Source organism: Carcharhinus amblyrhynchos, chromosome 22 (assembly GCF_965287045.1).
Source record: "Carcharhinus amblyrhynchos chromosome 22, sCarAmb.v2.hapA, whole genome shotgun sequence".
Lineage (NCBI taxonomy): Eukaryota > Metazoa > Chordata > Chondrichthyes > Carcharhiniformes > Carcharhinidae > Carcharhinus > Carcharhinus amblyrhynchos.
In genome coordinates, this window is record NC_137345.1 from 37,869,459 (window position 1) to 37,891,254 (window position 21,796).

Sequence of the window (21,796 nt, forward strand, 5' to 3'; positions counted from 1 at the left end):
TACAGCACAAACAGGCCCTTCGGCCCACAAGTTGTGCTGATCATATCCCTACCTACTAGGCCTATCTATAACCCTCAATCCCATTAAATCCCATGTACTCATCCAGAAGTCTCTTAAAAGACCCCAATGAGTTCGCCTCCACCACCACCAGCGGCAGCTGATTCCACTCACCCACCACCCTCTGAGTGAAAAACTTACCCCTGACATCTCCTCTGTACCTACTCCCCAGCACCTTAAACCTGTGTCCTCTTGTAGTGACCATTTCAGCCCTGGGAAATAGCCTCTGAGAATCCATCCGATCTATACCTGTCAACATCTTATAAACCTTTATCAGGTCACCCCTCATCCTTCGTCTCTCCAGGGAGAAAAGACCGAGCTCCCTCAACCTATCCTCATAAGGCATGCCACCCAATCCAGGCAACATCCTTGTAAACCTCCTCTGTACCCTTTCAATAGCTTCCACATCTTTCTTGTAATGAGGTGACCAGAACTGCGCACAGTACTCCAAGTGGGGTCTGACAATACAAGCTACATGCTTTGTTGTGATTAAAAACATAATTCCAAAATTAAAAACCATCCCTGCTCCATATGTATTTCTTCTCCATTAATTTATTGATGTGCTGAATTCACTGTTAGCCATTTCTCCATTGATTTCACAAGTGACTGCTGTTATTTAGATAATGGTTGCCCACTTGTGCCTTAATTTGCTGATGTCTGCTGCTTGACAAATGTATTAATTCACCACTGCCTTCTTTCCTGTGCTAACTGCTCATTGATGTTGTCTGTGCTGTGATGCATGAGGTTTGTGTTGTTTTCTATGGGCTTGCTTTCTTCTTGTGATTATAGGTATTATAGAACCTTTGTTCCAATCTAACTTCGTTTTATTACTTCTGCGGGTGAGAAGATTGGAGCTGAGGGTAAAGGGGCAGACAATGGGTTGGAAGTTAACAGGGAAAGAATATCATTTTGGAGCATCCAAGACAAATTAACATAAAACCTGAAAAAGAGGACAAGGAAGAGGAGAAACAAGATGACAGACATAACAAGTAAATAAGATACGAGATGAGTGAAGAGAAATCCACAAGTAATGATACAAGAATATTACAAAGTTGTGATATGAAGTGTATCCTTTGTTTTACTGTTAATCACAGGCCCCGCTTATTTCAAAAAAAACAAATACTTATTGTAGCAACTAGTGTTCTTAAGAACAGGCCTTTATATGAACTGAACCCCCAGACATAATCTGACACAGGTGATTCAGCAAGACTAAAATTAAATCCTCAAACATAATGCCCTTTTCATCTCACCAACCCCAGCATTTACCTGGGTTTTTTAATATTTTGGCAGTTTTTTTTAGTTTATTCAATAATGGTTTGAATGTACTCAGCATCCCATGAGTTTTCCAAATTGGGCAGTTTGTCTGGAGCTTTGAAAGAGCCAAAGACTTTTTAAAAATCTTCAAAGACCCCCACGTAGACGCTTTTATTCTCTTTGAAAGTCCAGATGAACTCAATTAAGAAGAAATCTGGCTGATAAATATCCTCACTTAGTGGGGCCTCAGTACTTGTTAAGAGCTTCCTATGAAACAGGTTTTTGAACAAATTACAAGGCATGACAGTATTTGAATGGAATGGTTTTGAATCCCCTACTGGATTGAGGTAATTATTGTAATTGCACGAATGAGCTGAAAAATGAGTTTCAGTGAGTAAGACTAGTTTTGAAACCCCATGTGTGCAATGACATGAGACATAAGACAAAATCCAGCTAAGTCTTTGAAAGAATGCCTTCATTTTTTCACAGAAGTTCTGTAGACTTGGAAAAGATTGTGTTTGTAGAAAAAGATTGTGGGAAGAGCTTTGATTTTAAACCATTGAAGGTTAAGAGGAGCTTAGAGGAGTAGGCCATTCAGCCCATCGAATCTGCTCCACCATTCAGTAAAATCATGACTGATCCGATCGTGACTTTAGCTTCACTTTCCTGTCTCCCCATATAACCCTTTATTCCCTTGTAAGGTGTTAGGCTGCCATGAAGTGGCTGTAGGACACTGGATTTATCACAAGTTTTGAGCTTATATCATAAGTATTGTAGAGCTTTGTTGAATTGAAAGCCACTTTAAACCCTAATGCCAAATATAAATAAAAACAATACAATAGAAAAAGTAGATTATATGCCCCATCAAGCCTGCTCTACATTTCAATAAGACCACCACTAACCTTCTATATCAACTCCACTTTCTTACCCAATCCCCACATCCATTGTGTAGTCATTCAGCTACCACCAGTTACTCATCGGGGTCCTCGGGGTCCTTGTGCATGAGTCGCAAAAACCCAGCTTGCAGGTGCAGCAGGTGGTCAGGAAGGCGAATGGGATGCTGGCCTTCATAGCGAGGGGGATTGAATATAAAAGTAGAGAGGTCTTGCTGCAGCTGTATAGGGCATTGGTGAGGCCGCAGCTGGAGTACTGTGTGCAGTTTTGGGCGCCGCACCTGCGCAAGGATATTTTGGCCCTGGAGGGAGTGCAGAGGAGGTTTACTAGGCTGATACCGGAGTTGAGGGAATTGAGCTATGAGGAGAGGCTGAATAAACTAGGCTTGTACTCGTTAGAGTTTAGAAGAATGAGGGGAGATCTCATTGAGACGTATAAGATGATGAATGGGATGGATAGGATAGAGGTGGAGAGACTCTTCCCGCTCAAAAAAGACAGTAGGACTAGGGGGCACAGCCTCAAGATAAAGGGGAGGCGGTTTAGAACGGAGTTGAGGAGGAACTTCTTCACTCAAAGGGTGGTGAATCTCTGGAATTCTCTGCCCGTTGAAGTGGTGGAGGCTGCCTCGCTAAATATTTTTAAGATGCGGGTTGATGGGTTCTTGATAAGAGAGGGGATTAAGGGTTATGGGGAGAGGGCGGGAAAGTGGAACTGAGCCACGACAGATCAGCCATGATCTTATTGAATGGCGGGGCAGGCTCGAAGGGCTAGATGGCCTACTCCTGCTCCTATTTCTCCTATCTCCTCCTATTTCATCAGCAGAACCTTTATTGTGAACTGAAAGGACGAGCCTCACTTGTGGCTTACAGCCAGCAGGTCTGCACTCTGAGACCTACACCAATGGTCCAGGCAGTAGCAGTAACCCAACTGCTCACTTCTCAATTTGTGACCCTTCATTCGTTCAAGCTTGTACTCCACAAAGCCCACAGTGGGGATCTATCCAATGATCCCCTGTGTCCTTTATGGACAACGTAACATTTTATTGCCTAAGTGCCCCAAAATATATCAATCTCAGTCTTAAATATAAATATACTGGGCGGCATGGTAGCACAGTGGTTAGCACTGATGCTTCACAGCTCCAGGGACCTGGGTTCGATTCCCGGCTTGCGTCACTGTGTGGAATTTGCACATTCTTCTCGTGTCTGCATGGGTTTCCTCCGGGTGTTCCGGTTTCCTCCCACAGTCCAAAGATGTGCAGGTTAGGTTGATTGGCCATCCTAAAAAAATTGCCCCTAAGAGTTGTGAGATGTGTAAATATGTGGGGATATGGGGGTAGGACCTGGGTGGGCTTATGGTCGGTGCAGACTCGATGGGCCGAATGGCCTCCTTCTGCACTGTAGGGTTTCTTTGTAACTTTCTATATTGACTGAACATTCACAGGTCTCTGGGGCAAATGGATCCAAAAATTCACAACTCTGTGAGAGAAGAAATAGCTCTCAATGATAGACCCCATGTCATAAGGTTATGACACCCCCCATAATGTGAAGGAAGTATAATATAGTTTTGGGAAATATAGATAATGTGTAGAATTTATATATAATTAGCAAATTATAGTTTAGGAGAGTAGACAATATCTTACACAGGCAGCATCAACATCTGATAAAGATTATCTAACCAATTAGAAAGTGTATAAAGATAGATTTTGCCACAGAAACTCAGTGGCATTGAAAATAAATGTTGGATCAGCCCTTCTCAAGCTGCTGAAAAGCTAGACACTTCAAGTGAGCTAAATGCCATAAAAGCATTAGAGAGCTAAAACACTAGGCATTTAAGCTAACACTTTGCTTTAAATGTTTGATGGCTATTCTAAGACATCTTAGTTTATAGCATAGTAAGAATTTTTTTAATAGTAGGTTCTATTTTAGAACTTCCATCTTTCTATAATCTTTATCATTGCAATGTAATTATCCACTTAAAGTATATTGTGTGTTACAGTTCTTTAATATCTGTATAGATAAATTAGTGAAGTATAACGTTCCACATATATAATTCTGTACACAACTTCAAGAAACCCCTCTCCAAAGTGGGGAGATATTATTTTTTGAAGAGACCCCTTTGGACTCTCATATCTGGGTAATTATAAACTGACTGATGATCATTCTAAAAGGCTATCTGGAAGAAGATAATAATATCTTCGATTATCTTCCTTGAGAGAAAGACCCACAACATGTGTGGCCGTTTTGAAATCGAGAATTTCACTCTTCCTCATGTTATGCTGACTGTCATCTTACTGCCCAATCGCTATTTTAAACGCAAGTGAAAATGAGTATTGAGAGAGTACTCCTGAGGGGTAGGATTATAATCATTTCACTAATTCCTTGACTGTGCAGCCAGGAGAAAACAGCATCTCAGCATCATCCCCTACGAACCTCTTACATTTCTATTAGATCACTCTTCAGTTTCCTAAACTCTAGAGAATATAGATGCGTTCTACCCGAGCACTCCTCATAGACATCCTCACATCCCAGGAATCAATCTAATGAACTCCCTTTTAGATAGTTCTATCCTTTCTTGATAAGGAGATTGAAACTGTACACAGTGCTCCAGGTGTGGTCTCACCAAGGCTCTAAATTAGGAAAGACTTTGACATAACAAGGGTGGTAGATATTTGTAAGTCTAGATCAATTGTAAATATGCATTTGAGATTTTTGTTATCTAAAGGTGGCATGTGAGGTTGGGGGTGGGGGGGTGGGGCGGGGGATAGGTGGGGGCGGTAGGGGCGGGGTGGGGGGCATGGGGGTGGTGCAAGGCAGGTTTATGGTGTTCGATCAGAGGACAGTCATGATTGAATAGCGGAAGCTGGAGGGGCGAAGTGGCCTAGACTGGTTCCTATCTAATTGCAGCATGAGTTCCTTACTCTTACAGTCCCAACCCTTGTAATTAAGGTTCACTATCTCCAGCTCAATAACACTGGCCTTGCCAGGCAATGCTCACATCCCAAGAACACAGAAAAAAAAAGATCATTTGCCTCCCTCAGCGCTTGATGTAACTGCGTATTAACTTTGTGTGATTTATATACAACATTTACTAGTCCCTTCACAAACTTCCTACCAAAATGATAATTTCACGCTTCCTCGTGCTCTTTATTCCATCTTACTGCCTAATCACTTAATTGATCCATATTTAATTGTGTCCTCTTCACAATTTCTCTCACAGTTTTGTATTGTCAGTAAGCTTGGATATATCCTAGCATGAAGTCAGTGGGCCAAGTAGCCTCCCCTGTGCTGTAATGACTCTGGTACACTCAGTGCCCTCGCCTGACTTATTGATATAAACTGAAAATTGCTGAGGTCCGTGCACTGATCCATGCGACACTCCACTAGTTGCAACTTGCCATCCCGTTTATTCCCGTTTTGTTTTCTGTCTGTTAAGTCTATCAATCTATTACCCATGATACAAGTAACAGCCACTTTGGTGACAGCTTATTGAATGCCTTCTGCTAATCTGGGAGCATGTGGACAGGTAAAGTCACTTCATAATGCAGAAAAGAGAATCAGTTAAGAGGCTTCAACCTAGGTCCACAGTATACATGAGCAGCGCTTTCAATCTTAAGAAAAGGCATGGCTATCTCCTTTTAAAATGAGTTGCAATAGATTAGTATAGCCTCTTGGATTTTTGTTTGATTGAATGAGGTGTTTCCCCTGTTTATATGGGTTAAGTTTGATTCCAGTGTTTATATGGAGTTAGGGGTTCAGTTAAATAAAGAACAAAGAACAAAATCAGCCTGGGAAACAGGCCCTTCGGCCCAACGAGCCCACGCCACCATCTCAACACCACCTCTCTACCCATGACCCCTATCTAATGTTTTAATCATCTGCTTCGTGCGGTGTCTCAGTCGAATTATTAATCTGCCTTCTTTTCAGCATCTGTCAATAAGTCAGAATAGGATTTTTCACTTTCATTTGGTTTGTGCTGATCCCAGATTTGTACTGTGGAACACTAGAGTGGAAATAGATTGTTTCCTAAACAGTTATTAGTTCTGGTTGAGAGTTTTCCCTCTTTCTCCAGCCCCTGATTCGGTATAGTCTTCAATGCAGAGATCTGGTGGATGAAGCCAAGAAATTTCACCTGAGACCAGAAATCCGAACACAGATGCAAAGCCCCAGGACCAGGCCGAGATTGGGTGAGTGTCAGTGAAAGGATAGCCTTTTCTCACATTCATGTTGGAATCTATTCCTTAAACACAGATCATTCCTGGAAGTACGACACAATATAGTTGACCTATATGTTGACTTCTACGTATCTGTCTTAGATTGTTCTGTATGAGTGTTCCAACTATCTATATTCACCCTTTTCTGTAGTTTGTACTGCCTTTTCGTTTCAGTCTTGAACCATTTCGGCCTGGTCAGATGAGATGACAGCCTCCTCTCCTCTGACTGTGAATGCCCTAAAGAAAATACCTTTACATTCTGAACCTAATTCCTCATGGATATAGAGCCACAGTACTCAAAGCTGCTGAAAGGTCGGTAATGGATCCTAAATTGAGAAGATAGAAAGATCTCAAGGGCACCAGTTGTGGAGTATAGAAATATCACATAGCTGCTTGTTTTGAGGTTGGAACAATACGCAGGAAACTTTATACTTAATTCATGCTTTACCTAAACTGTACTTGATCATGAAGTGTAAAATATAGAAAGATATTCATTCTTTTCTGATCATCATTGAAAGCAAACCACCACAAACATTCATTCCCTCCACCACAGTAGTAGTAGTATGTACCAACTACAAGATACACTGCAGGAATTCACAAAGGCTCCTTAGACAGCACTTTCCAAACCCACAACCAGTACCATCTAGAAGGGCAAGGGCAGCAGACACATGGGAACACCACCAACAACTGGAGATTCCTCTCCAAGCCACTCACTTGAGAATATATCACTGTTCTGTCACTGTTAGGGATGGACAATAACCCTAGCCTGTCAAACCCACATCCGGTGAAAAAATAAGCTGCTTAACCTCTCCTCATAAGAAAATCTCCCGCAATTAACCTAGTGAACTTTCTCTGGACTGCCTCCAATGCCAGTACATCTTTCCTTAGATAAGGGGCTGTACCAACCAAGCCAGTGTTATGGTATTAATTTTGCAGAATAACCCTAGACACACTTGGACATCTCCTGTTTAAGGCATTTACCATAGTATTGTAATATTTGGATTCCATTTCTTTCAAGAGTTCTTTAAGTGATACATATTCTGCTGATTCCATGGATTACTTATGCTCAGCTTCAAAGTTCTGGAGTCATTGTGACACAGACAGGTTATTTGGCCCATCAGTTCAATACTGGCTCTCTGTAGAGCAATCGAATCAGTCTCATTCTCTTCCTCTAACCCCATAGCCCTGCAAGTCTATTCTCTTCAACTGCCCATCCAATTTCCTTTTGAAACCATTCATCTCTGTTTCCACTGCCCTCATGGGCAAGGGGTCATTATCACTCACTGTAAAACGTATTTAAAAAAGGTTATTTCTCACAATGCTCCTGCATCTCTTGCTCAAAATCTAATATCTGTGATCGTTAATCCTTGTATCATTACCTAATGGAACCCAGATTTTCTTTATCCACATTATCTAAACCTGCCAGAATCTTGTACACCTCTATCAAATCTCCCCTCAATCTCCTTTGCTTCAAAGAGAACAACCCCAGCCTCTTCACCCTGGAACCATTCTGGTAAATGTGGCGGCACAATGGCACAGTAGTTAGCACTGCTGCCTCTCAGTGACAGAGACCCAGGTTCAATTCCGGCCTTGGGTGACACTCTGTGTGGAGTCTACACGTTCTCCCCATTGGTGCATGGGTTTTCCTCCATTTTTCTCCCACAGTCTGAAAGACATTCTGGTTAGGTGCATTGGCCATGCTAAATTCTCCCTCAGTGTACCCAAGCAGGCACTCAAGTGTGGCAGCTAGGCGTTTTTCTCAGTAACTTCATCGCAGTGTTAATACAGGCCTAGTTGTGACAATAATAAAAACGTTAAACTCCTCTGCACCCTCTCAAGTACCGTCCTTTTTAAAGTCTGATGACCAGCACTGAACACAGTACACCAGTTGTGGCCTAACCAGAGCTTTATAAAAGCATAACTTCCCTGCTTTTGTTATTCAGTTCCTTTATTTATGAAGCCCAAAATCTCATGTGCTTTGCTAATTACCCTCTCAGTATTTCCTGCTGATTTGGAAAATCTATGCACATGGATTCCTTGGGTTCCTGAGGCCCTATGCACACTTTAGAACTGTACAGTTAAGCCTATATTGTCTCTCTCTCTTCCTTCTGTCAAAATGCCACCACCTCACAATTCTCTGTATTAAATTACATCTGCCACTTGCCTGCCAGTCTTGCCAGCCTGTCTTAGTTCTCAGGCATTTAGTTTGTTACCATCAGCATATTTTGAAATTTTACTGTGTTCCCATATCAGAGTCATTTAAATATACCTCCAAAAAAACAATGGTCCTGGCACTGACTCCTGGGAAACTAAACTGTACACCATAATCCGGTCTGCAAAAAGACCATTTTACCTATTACTCACTGTTTTCTGTTTACTTTTTATCCAAGATGACATTAAATCTCTTGTTTTATGAGTTTTAATTTTGTTAACCTTTTCATAGAATCCTACAGTGCGGAAAGAGGCCATTTAGTCTATTGAGCCTGCAGCGATCACAATTCCACCCAGGCCCAATCCCATAATGCCGTGCATTTACCCTAGCTAGCCCCCCCTGACATTAAGGGGAAATTTAGTATGGCCAATCCACCTAACCCCACACATCTTTGGACAGTGGGAGGAAACTGGAGCACCCGGAGGAAACCCACGCAGACACAGGAGAATGTGCAAACTCCACACAGACAGCCATCCTAGTAGGAATTCGAACCTGGAACCCTGGTGCTGTGAGTCAGCAGTGTTAACCACTGTGTCACTTTACCGCCCTTTTATGTGGTACTTTGTCATATGCTGCCTTAAAATCCATATAGAAAAATGCTTTGCATTCCCTTCATCAGCCTTCACTGCTGTCTCACCTCTTTTTTCCTTTCCCTATCTTTTCTGCACTTTCTGTCAATTCCCATTATTTTTAAGCCCCTTTCTCATTATTCCTGTTGCACTGTATTTGTGGCTCACCAACCTTATTCTTTGTGCATTCTCATACATGCATTCAAGTGTGCTTTTGTATTTCTTACAGATTTTTAAATCTGCTTCTATCCAATAAGTAGTACTTTCTTTTCTAAAACTATCCAACATTTTCCCTTTATGCACCCTATCCCTTTTTTCAACTTCTATATGTTGGTGTCTATCCCATTGCCAATTTTAGATTAAATCCTCCCCAATTATACTAGCGAATCTCTCTGTGAGGACATTGGTTGAGGTGAGTCTGGCCCAGAACTGGACCCAAGGCCCCAAGAATCAGAATCCCTCTTTCCTGTACCATGTCTCAAGTCACAAGTTAACCCTCATTATATTCCTATTTCTGTTTTCATTAGCACATGACGTTGGGAATAATGCCAAGATTGGGGTGGCACGGTGGCACAATGGTTAGCACTACTGCTTCACAGCGCTAGGGACCCAGGTTCAATTCTTGCCTCGGGTGTCTGAAAGAGCATCCCACCTAGGTCTTCCCTGCATCCAATTCCCGTAATCTCACCCATTTACCATGGCTTATCAATTAACTGCATATTTTTGGACTGTGGGAGGAAATGGGAACACCCTGATGAAACCCACACAGACAGGGAGAGAATGTTACAGTCATCCAAGCCCTATGTCATCAAAAATCTAGTGTAGGTACATATTAATGTCCACAAATATATCTTTCTGTTGTCACAATTTTTGGTCTTACTCTTGTCAGCATTTCTATCCAAATGTTGCTGTCAGATTTCAGGCTGCATGTGCTGCTTTTGGCCACGAGGTTGCTGTATTGAGTAAGTTGCAGAGTGTAACTCCTCTACCGGCACCATGTCCATTCAATAAGAATTAATCAACTGACTACAGTCAGTGCTATGGACAGTATTACATTTTTATAACTGTATCCGATGTTGAACGTTCACATTTGATCATTTCTGATGTAGCACAATTTGCCTCCGTGACTTCACATTACTTATGGGTTATATTACCAAGCCTCCTTTCCAAAACATTGTCCTTCAGCCCTCTTGCAGTAGGTGGCGTTGTTTTTCTTTCTGAATACTGCTGTTCAGCTTCAGCTCCTTGAGAGTCTGTTTTCTCATTGCAAGAGTTTAATATACTCTTAAACAAAAGAAATCATCTATATAGTTTGATTAGGTTTCCGAAATTTATAATACTTTTGCCATTTTGGTGCCTTAAGTTGGTTTTGCAACAAAGTTGAAAGCAGCTTATTTTCACGTATAAATGGTTTAATACTTCATAAAAATACGGTGACTTAAATATACCCAACCATGGTTTCCTAATATTGATATAGTTTTAACTAGATATGTTCCTAACTAATTTTCTGCTACTTGGAGTGAATTTAAAACTTATGATGAAAGAACTTGGAGCTGTACAGGAGTCTTTAAATCTGTTTTTGCCACATCCAACTGTTTTCTGAAAAATATCATTCTTTCCCTCCCTCACATCTCTTAATCTGTCAACTCCTGATGTGCACTTCCTATAAGTGTCATGGTTTCGACATCACACTTAATAATATCCCTTTGTTCTAAAACAAAACGAAACCACACAAGCGTCTATGTCACGCTTGTGGTGTGAAAAATATAACGAGTGCTAGTCACTTCCTGCAAGATTTTCTGATGTCAGTAACCAGGCTGCCTTCGAAAGATGCAGATTTACTACATCTGCCAGTCTACAGAAACATCACGCAGCAGTTAGCCTCAAATTAGCCTCTGGACGTGTAATTAAAGTATTTCTCCAAAAAATATCCGAACCTTAAAATGGGTTAAAAGTAGCTCCATCCTCGTGCAACCACAGCACAGTCACATTATCCACTTTGGCAGGAATAATAGTAGGAGGGATTACTATTTAAGGGTCGAAAAGCTGCAGCATGCTACGGTGCAGAGGGACCTGGGTGTCCTTGTGCATGAGTCGCAAAAACCCAGTCTGCAGGTGCAGCAGGTGATCAGGAAGGCGAATTGGATGCTGGCCTTTATAGCGAGGGGGATAGAATATAAAAGCAGGGAGGTCTTGCTGCAACTGTACAGGGCACTGGTGAGGCCGCAGCTGGAGTACTGTGTGCAGTTTTGGTCGCCGCACTTCTGCAAGGATATTTTGGCCTTGGAGGGAGTGCAGAGGAGGTTCACTAGGCTGATACTGGAGATGAGGGGTTGGACTACGAAGAGAGGCTGAATAGACTGGGTCTGTACTCGTTGGAGTTTAGAAGGATGAGGGGGGATCTTATAGAGACGTATAAGATAATGAAGGGGATGGATAGGGTAGAGGTAGAGAGATTCTTCCCACTCAGAAAGGACAGCAGGACTAGAGGGCACAGCCTCAAGATAAGGGGGGGGGGCAGTTTAGAACGGAGTTGAGGAGGAACTTCTTCACTCAAAGGGTGGTGAATCTCTGGAATTCTCTACCCGTTGAAGTGGTGGAGGCTACCTCGCTAAATATATTTAATATACGGGTAGATAGGCTTTTGGTAGGCAAGGGAATTAAGGGTTATGGGGAGAAAGCGGGAAAGTGGAACTGAGCCACTTCAAATCAGCCATGATCTTATTGAATGGTGGGGCAGGCTCGAAGGGCTAGATGGCCTACTCCTGCTCCTATTTCTTATGTTCTTATTCCTCAGGCATGAATAACCACGAGCAGACACAGGAGATCAGCTTGTTTTTTATAACTTGATGTTAATAGATTTCTCGATTAGGATGAGAAAGGGGAAACAAATGTTTGTTGCAACAAAATGTAGAATTTTTAAAAAATGAAAACATTAACTTAGATTTGTTATATTAAACAATGACTGCCATTTGCATGTATAGGTTCTCCAGGAGGAGAAAGGAGTTGGGTATCTTTTTCTGTTCTGTTAATTTTGCACTTGCATGTAGAATCTTCTCATCTCCTTCACCGCTAAGAAATATTTGTGGTCATTTTGAATTAATTCCCTACGTTACAAGAATAATTATACTTTAAAGTTACCGCATTCAATCCACAAACATTCACTTCCTCCCTCACTGATGAACAATAGCAGCTGTGTGTAACATCTACAAGATGCGCTGCAGCAACTCACCAAGGTTTCTTAGACAGCACCTCCAAACCCATGACCACTACCATCTAGAAGGACAAGGGCAGTACATACTGGGAACAACACTTCCTGCATGTTCCTTCAATGTCACTGGGTCAAAATCGTGGAATTCTCCCGAACAGCACTGTAGGTTCAAAAAGGGATAAAGCAATCAGTGCTGGTCTAGTCAGCAAAACCCACATCCCATAAATGATTTAAAAAATTAGCTGACTTTGAATAGTGTGGATGAACAGAGGGATCTAGGTGTGTGTGTACATAGATCCCTGAAAGTTGGGAATCAAGTAGATAAGGTTGTTAAGAAGGCGTACGGTGTCTTGGCGTTTATTGGTAGGGGGATTGAATTTAGGAGTCGCAGTGTAATGTTGCAACTGTACACTACTCTAGTGCGGCCGCACTTGGAGTACTGTGTGCAGTTCTGGTCCCCGCATTACAAGAAGGATGTGGAGGCGTTGGAGAGGGTGCAGAGGAGGTTTACTAGGATGGTGCCTGGTATGGTGGGGAGGTCCTATGAGGAGAGACTGAGGGATTTAGGGTTGTTTTCGTTGGAAAGAAGGCGGCTAAGAGGGGATCTTATTGAAACATATAAGATGATTAGAGGTTTAGATAGGGTGGATAGTGATAGCCTTTTTCCTCGGATGGAGAAAGCTAGCACGAGGGGGCATGGCTTTAAATTAAGGGGGGGTAGCTACAGGACGGATGTCAGGGGTAGGTTCTTTACCCAGCGGGTGGTGAAGGATTGGAATGCCCTGCCTGCTGCAGTTGTAAATGCGTCTAGTTTGGGGGCGTTTAAGAGATCTCTGGATAGGTTTATGGACGAAAAGGGATTGGTATAGGCTAGTGGGTCATTGTTTTTGTAACTGGTCGGCGCAACATCGTGGGCCGAAGGGCCTGTTCTGCGCTGTAATGTTCTATGTTCTATGTTCTATGTTCTAAGCACCATGGGTCATTTTGAAGTCGTGAAAGGTGCGGTAGAAATCCTTGTCATTTCATGCGGGTTCTGACTGTGTTTATTTCTGTAGGAGCCAATGAGGTATTGTTAGTGATCGGAGGGTTCGGGAGTCAGCAGTCTCCAATCGACATTGTGGAGAAGTACAATCCCAAGTCTCAGGAATGGAGCTTCCTGCCTGTAAGTAGTTACTTCAACCTGTTCCATTCAGCATCAGCTGCTGATTACTTTTCCATTGTATGACGAAGATTCTACTTACATCAGCAGCGAGAGTTTGTTGGACAGGTTACAGAGAAGTTCACAATTATAAAGCTTCTAAAACTTATTTATTTGTGTCACAAGTAGGCTTACATTAATATTGCTTTGAAGTTAGTGTGAAGTTAACACTGCTATGAAGTTAGGCTTGTATTCTAGCCCTCTGCTAACATTGAATTTGCCTTCCTAACTGCCAACTGAACCTGTGTGTTAACCTTAAGAGAGTCCTGAACCAGGACTCTGAACTCCTTTTGTTATTCAGATTTCTGAAACCTTTCCCCATTTAGAAAATAGTCTATGCCTCTATTTTTCCAACCAAAGTGCATAACCTCACACTTACCCACGTTGTATTCCGTCTGCCACTTCTTTGCCAACTCTCCTAGCCTGTCCAAGTCATTCTGCAGCCTCCCCACTTCCTCAACACTAAATGTTCCTCTACATTTCTTTATATCATCAGCAAATTTAGCAACCATGCCCTCAGTTCCATCTTCCGCATCATTAATGTATATAGTGAAAAGTTGTGGTCCCAACTCTGAGCCCTGTGGAATACCACTAGTCACCAGTTGCCATCCTGAAAAGGACCCCCTTATCCTCACTCTTTCCCTTCTGTCCGTGAGCTGATCCTTTATCCATGCCTGTACCTTGCCTTCCAGCAAAGATTTGATATGATGAATGGGCTTTTTCTATGCTGCAGTGATGCTAACTATTTCAAAGAAGCATAGGGGTATCCTAGCCAGTATTTAGCTTGTAACTAAAATGCCTGCAGTAAGTGTCTGTGGCTTGAGAAGCTTCAGCTCAGAGTCATTGAGCTGTAGATATTGCATCACGTCAGGGAAGGCGAGAGTTACCTGGATGCTTTGTAACCAGGATGCGGTCACACTCCTTAGGGTAGAATCTTCCAGTTTGGGAAATGGTCAGGATTGGGAGGATGTGACTGCAGCTGAGACAGGTAAAGAGACCCAGAGGACAAGAGTGACAGCCTGTGCAATTGTCCAACAGGTTTGAGGTACTCTCAGCTTGGTTAAATGAGAGTGGGTGCTGCAGAATGAACTGATTGACTGACTGTGGCACCACAGTACAGGAAACAATTCAAGTGGGAAGAGTGAAAAGATATGTACAGTAATAGGGGACAGTATAGTAAGGGGGATTGACACTGTTCTCTGCAGCAAATAGTGAAAGTCCAGACAGATATGTTGCCTGTCGGTGCCAGGGTTCAGGGCTGGAGAGGAACTTAGAGTGGAAGGGGGAGGATCCTGTTGTCAATGTAGATATCAATGACATAGGCAGGATGAGGAAGGAGGTTCTGCATTCTCAATATGAAGTGCTAGGCACCAAATGAAAAGGCAGAATCACAAAGGTAGTAATTTCCAGTTTATCACCTGGGCCACATGCAAATTGGCATAGAGCAAATAAGATTTAAGAAATGAATGTGTGACTCAAAAGCTGGTATGGGAAAATTGGGTTCTAGTTTCTGGGGAACTGGCACCAGTACTGGGGAAAATAAGGGCTGTAGCTCTCGTACGGCCTACACCCGAACTTTGTTAGGGATGGTGTTCCAGCAATCTGAGTAACTAGGAAGTAGGGGTGGTTTTAAATTGAACACTGGGGACAAGGGATCAAATCTGGGAGATGTGGTAAACCAAAGAGTAGAGACGAGGCAATGGAGGAAGGCACTAATTTGTGAAATAATAAATAGAGGTGGTGGAAAGAAACAGAGTACAAATCTGAGTATAAATTAGCAGGTAAGGCTAAACGCTGCAGAAATAATAAAAGGACAAAACTAAAGACTTTGTACTTAAATACACAAAACATTTGGAACAAAATAGATGAACTGGTAGGCAAATAGAAATAAGTAAGTATGATGTGACAGCCATTATAGAGACATGGTGGCAGGATGACATCAATTGGGATTTGAATATTGAACGATACGTGACATTTAAAAAGGACAGGAAGATAGGTAGTTTTTTTTTCCTAAACTATCTTATATTGTTTATTTTTTCTCCTTCTTAATTTCTCACCCTGGTTTTGCAGACTATTGACTTTTGTTCTTTTGGCTCCTTCCCAAATTATCCTCCAAGAACTGCTGCTATCAACCAGTCAAGGAGCATTTCACTAACCAACTTTTGAAAGATAGTGAATAAATGTTTCTGAGGGTGGCTGTACAAATTAATGATGGTATTAGTACATTAGAGAGGATTGATCTAGGTTCAGGGAATGGTTCGAGTTAAGATGGGAAATTATAAAGGCAAGCAGTTCCTTCTGGGAATAATGTAAAGCACCCTATCCACACAATTGTAATTACATGTTAGGACGGTGTATAAAGGAAAAGATAATGGTAGCTTGTCAAAAACATACAGCGGTAATCATGGGAGATTTTAATCTACATAGACACTGGTAAAATCAAATGGACAAAGGTGCATGAGGAGTTCAGAGAATGTTTTTGGGGTTGTTTCTTAGAACAGTGTGTTCTGAGGTCAACCAAAGAACAGGCTGTTACTAAACCTGGTATTGTGCAACAAGATAATATTAATTGATCACCACATAGTGAAGCCAACCCCAGTGAGCAGATCATAAATAAGATGATTAAATTTTTCATCCAGTTTGAGGGGGAGAAGAATGGGTCCAGGACTAATATTTTACACTTAAATAAGGATAATTATGACGGCATGAAAGCTAGTTAAAATAAATTGGTAATTGAGGTTACAGGCAAGATTCATAGAAATGCAATGCCTGACGTTTAAAGAGATATTTCAGAATACAAAAAGAAAAATTCTGAGAGTAGGACCCACCACGTGTGGTTAACTGAAAAAGTTAAAGACAGTATCAAACTTAAAGAAAACCATATAATTATGCAAAGGCATATATGTGACAGGTCAAAAGATTGGACAAAATGTATAGAACAGCAAAGAATGATAGAAAGATTAATGTTAAGAGTATGAGAGAAAACTGACTAAAAGTATTAAGACAGAAAATAAGGGTTTCTATAGATCAGGTCTTCCCAAATTTCCTGTGTCCTGGAACCCTTAGTGACTTCCCAAGAACATCAGCATTCTCATAATGTCAACGCCAATTTTTTGCCATGAAATAGGTGTAAACACAGAAATCAAATGTTAAAAAGTATTTTCGAGCTATATCTGTGTGTATATTAGAAATAAGGAGGAGGCACAAATATGCTCACCAGCTACATGGCATCTTAACATTGACTCCTGGCCAAGCCACCCTCCCATGGTCCTCCTTGAGTGTGCCGTGGGCTTCACGGTGGCACTACTGCCTCACAGCGCTAAGGACCCAGGTTCAATTCCAGCTTCATGCCACTATCTGTATGGAGTTTGCATTCTCCCCGTGTCTGCATGGGTTTCCTCCAGGTGCTCTGATTTCTTCGCACAGTCCAAAGATGTGCAGGTTAGGTTGATTGGCTGTGCTAAATTGACCCTAGCATTAGGGGGATTTAGTAGAGTAAATATGTGGGGTTACAGAAATAGGGCCTGGGTGGGATTGTCTTTGGTGCAGACTTGATGGGCCAAATGGCGGCCTTCTGTACTGGGATTCAATGATTAATAATGAATTAGCAGCCACTGCAGGAGTTGTTAATCTGATAATAATTAAAAAGTTATCTTATTTAAAAAGGTCTTACCTTTTGTCATTTTTAATGGGAACAGTGATGCTGGAAAGCTGACTTTCATTTGCACACGCACATCTGTATATATACACACACACAAACACACATCTGTACACGCTCCTCTGTGCGCGCACGCGCGCACTCCTCTGCTCACACGCGCGTCTGCACCCCTCTGTACTCGCACACGCACCTCTAAACATTTGAACCAGTATCTGTCGATTATGTGGCAGCTGCCAGCTCCGCAAACCCCCTTGGAAGCCATTTGTGTGACCAAACTTCTACTATAATACATAAATAAGAAAAGAGTTAAAAAAGTGAGATTAGTCCTATGGAAAATGAGTCTGGGGATTAATAATGGAAAGTGAGGAGTTAGCTGATGAATTGAACAGGTATCTTGCATTGGCCTTCACTGTAAAGGATACAAGTAACATCCCAGAAATGGAAGCGAGGAAGGAACTCAGAAAAATTACAATCAGCAGGAAAGTAGTACTGAACAAATTGTTGGCTTTGCAGTTGACAATCCCCAGGTCCAGACGAAATTCATCCTAGGGTCTTGAAAGAAGTGGTTAGTGAGATAGTTGATGTGTTGGCTTTTCTTAAAATAAATAAATGTCACAGTAGGCTTACATTAACACTGCAACAAAGTTACTGTGAAAGTCCCCTAGTCACCATACTCAGGTGCTTTTTCGGTACGCTGAGGGAGAATTTAGCATGGTGACTGCACCTAACCAGCACGTCTTTCGGACCATGGGAGAAAACCAGAGCACCCAGAGGAAACCCGGAGAGGAATTGAAACCTGGTCCCTGACGCTGTGAGGCAGCAATGCTAATTGGAAGGTAGTGAATGCAATTCCCTTCCTCAAAAAAGGGGAGGAGACAGAGCAGGCAATTATAGGCCAATTAGCCTAGCATCTGTCATAGGGAAAATGTTAGTAGGTGTTTTTAAAGATGTTATAGCAGAGCACTTAGATAAGTTCAAGGCAATCAAGTTTTGTGAAAGGCAAGTCATGTTTAACCAATGTATTAGAACATAGAACATTACAGCGCAGAACAGGCCCTTCGGCCCATGATGTTGTGCCGACCAATTAAAAAGCAATGACCTTCTAACCTAAACCAATCCCTTTCCATCCATAAACCTATCCACGGATCTCTTAAACGCCCCCAAACTAGGCGCATTTACAACTGCAGTAGGCAGGGCATTCCAATCCCTCACCACCTTCTGGGTAAAGAACCTACCTCTGACATCCGTCCTATAACTACCACCCCTTAATTTAAAGCTATGCCCCCTCGTGCTAGCTTTCTCCATCCGAGGAAAAAGGCTATCACTGTCCACCCTATCTAAACCTCTAATCATCTTATAAGTTTCAATAAGGTCCCCCTTAGCCGCCTTCTTTCTAACGAAAACAACCTCAAATCCCTCAGTCTCTCCTCATAGGACCTCCCCTCCATACCAGGCAACATCCTGGTAAATCTCCTGTGCACCCTCTCCAAAGCCTCCACATCCTTCCTATAATGTGGGGACCAGAACTGCACACAATACTCCAAGTGCGGCCGCACCAGAGTTTTGTACAGTTGCAACATGATGCTGCGGCTCCTAAATTCAATCCCCCTATCAATAAACGCCAAGACACTGTATGCCTTCCTAACAACCTTATCCACTTGATTCCCAACTTTCAGGGATCTATGTACACATACACCTAGATCCCTCTGTTCATCCACACTATTCAGAGTCCTACCGTTAACCCTATACTCTACACATCTGTTATTCCTGCCAAAGTGAATTACCTCACACTTTTCCGCATTAAACTCCATCCGCCACCTCTCGGCCCAGCTCTGCAACTTGTCCAAGTCTCTCTGTAAACTATGACACCCTTCCTCACTATCTACCACACCTCCAACTTTGGTGTCATCAGCAAATTTACTAATCCACCCAACTATACCCTCATCCAGATCATTTATAAAAATTACAAACAGCAGTGGCCCCAAAACAGATCCCTGAGGCACCCGCTAGTAACTGAACTCCATGATGAATACTTACCATCAACCACCACCCTCTGTCTCCTATCTGCTAGCCAATTCCTGATCCAATTACCTAAATCACCCTCAATCCCATACATCTGCATTTTCTGCAGAAGCCTTCCATGGTGAACCTTATCAAATGCCTTACTAAAGTCCATATATACCACGTCAACTGCCTTACCCCCATCCACCTCTTTGGTCACTTTCTCAAAAAACTCAATAAGGTTAGTAAGGCACGACCTACCCTCCACAAAACCATGCTGACTATCTCCAATCAATTCATTACTCTCTAAATAATTATAAATCCTATCCCTAATAATTTTTTCTAAAACCTTGCCCACAACAGAAGTAAGACTCACCGGTCTATAATTCCCGGGGAAGTCTCTGTTCCCCTTCTTAAACAATGGGACAACATTCGCTATCCTCCAATCTTCTGGCACTATACCTGTGGCCAACGACGACCTGAAGATCAGAGCCAGAGGCTCTGCAATCGCCTCTCTTGCCTCCCACAGAATCCTAGGGTAAATCCCGTCCGGCCCAGGGGACTTATCTATTTTCAAACCCTCAAGAATATCTAACACATCCTCCCTATCAACTGCAATACTGTCCAGTTTACAACCCTGCAACCCAGTTACATTTACAGCTACATTTATGTCCCCCTGCGTGAATACCGAAGAGAAATATTGGTTCAATGCCTCTCCAATCTCTTCCGGTTCCACACATAACCTCCCACTGCTGTCTCTAACTGGCCCTAATCTTGCCCTAACCAATCTTCTGTTCTTAACATATCTATAGAACGCCTTAGGATTCTCCTTAATCATATCAGCCAAAGTCTTCTCATGTCCTCTTTTAGCCCTTCTTAATTCACTCTTTAACTCCCTCCTAGCCAATCTAAAGCTTTCTAGTGCACTACCTGAGCCCTGAAGTCTCATCCTGTCATAAGCCTCCTGTTTCCTTTTAACCAGCGAATCAACTTTTTTGGTGCACCACGGTTCCCTAGCTCGACCATTTCCCCCTTGCCTGACAGGGACATACATATCAAGGACTCGCAGTAGCTGCTCCTTGAAAAAACTCCACATTTCGGACGTTCCCAGACCCTGTAGTCTCCTAGTCCAACCTATGCTTCCTAATTCTCTCCTAATAGCCTCATAATTACCCTTCCCCCAGCTAAAACTACTGACCCGAGGTTCATGCCTATCCCTTTCCATCACTAAGGTGAACGTAACCGAATTGTGGTCACTATCACCAAAATGCACACCAACTTCCAAGTCTAACACCTGGTCTGGCTCATTTCCCAGCACCAAATCCAATATAGCCTCACCTCTAGTTGGCCTATCTACATACTGAGTCAAAAAATCTTCCTGCACACTTTGTGCAAAAACTGACCCCTCTAACGAGCTAGAGCTATAGCTATTCCAATCAATGTTAGTAAAGTTAAAGTCCCCCATAACAATTACCCTATTACTTTCACTCCTATCCAGGATCGTCTCCGCAATCCTTTCCTCAACCTCTCTAGAACTTTTAGGAGGTCTATAAAAGACTCCCAACAGTGTGACCTCTCCTCTCCTATTTCTAATCTCAGCCCATACTACCTCAACAGACAAGTCCTCATCAAACTTCCTCTCTGACACTGATACAATCCTTGACTAATAATGCTACCCCTCCCCCCCTCTACCTCCTTCTCTACTCCGACTGAAGCATTTGAACCCCGGAACCTGCAACAACCATTCCTGTCCCTGCTCTATCCATGTCTCTGAAATGGCCACAACATCAAAGTTCCAGGTACTGATCCATGCTGCAAGTTCATCCACTTTATTGCGAATACTCCTTGCATTAAAGTATACGCATTTCAAACCCTGCTCCGCTCCACCCCCACGATGCCGTGCATTGCAGTCCCCATCTATGCCCCCTTCACTTTCATCCCTGCTACTCAGGATCCCACCCCCCCCTCTGAATCAGTTTAAACCCCCTGCATAGCCCTTGCAAATTTTCCCCCTAAGGTATTGGTTCCCCTCTGATTCAGGTGTAGACCATCACTCTTGTAGAGGTCCCACCTTCCCCAGAATGAGCCCCAATTGCTCAAGAACCTGAACCCCTCCCTCCTGCACCATCCCCTCAGCCACGAGTTCAAACTTTCCCTCTCCCTGTTCCGCTCTAACCTATCCCGTGGCACAGGCAAGAGTCCCGAGATAACCGCTCTGTCTGACTTGGCCTTAAGTTTCCACCCCAACTCCATAAATTTCTGCTTAATATCCCCTTCCCTTAACCTCCCTATGTCATGCGTCCCCACATGAACTATGACTTGGGGTTGATCTCCCTCTCCCTTAAGAGTCCTGAACACCCTCTCTGAAACACCCCGGACCCCAGCCCCGGGAGGCAACACACCAGTCCTGAGTCCCTACCATTACTACTGACTCTCCTATCCGTCCCCTTAACTGTGGAGTCCCCAATCATCAGGCCCAATCTTTTACATCCCCTAACCACCTGAGTCTTCACAACAGGCTCACCTCCAGAG

At 42.7% G+C, this 21,796-nt stretch overlaps 1 protein-coding gene across 3 annotated transcripts in view; it reads left to right on the plus strand.

The window, feature by feature from the left end:
* Positions 1–21,796, plus strand: part of klhl12 (kelch-like family member 12) — a 60,771-nt gene that overhangs the window by 21,011 nt on the left and 17,964 nt on the right. For all 3 annotated transcript variants that reach the window (XM_080210155.1, XM_080210157.1, XM_080210156.1), the window contains 2 exons: positions 6,274–6,388; positions 13,463–13,569. In XM_080210155.1, coding sequence (XP_080066281.1) covers positions 6,274–6,388; positions 13,463–13,569 — 222 coding nt within the window. The remainder of the gene's footprint in view (positions 1–6,273; positions 6,389–13,462; positions 13,570–21,796) is intronic.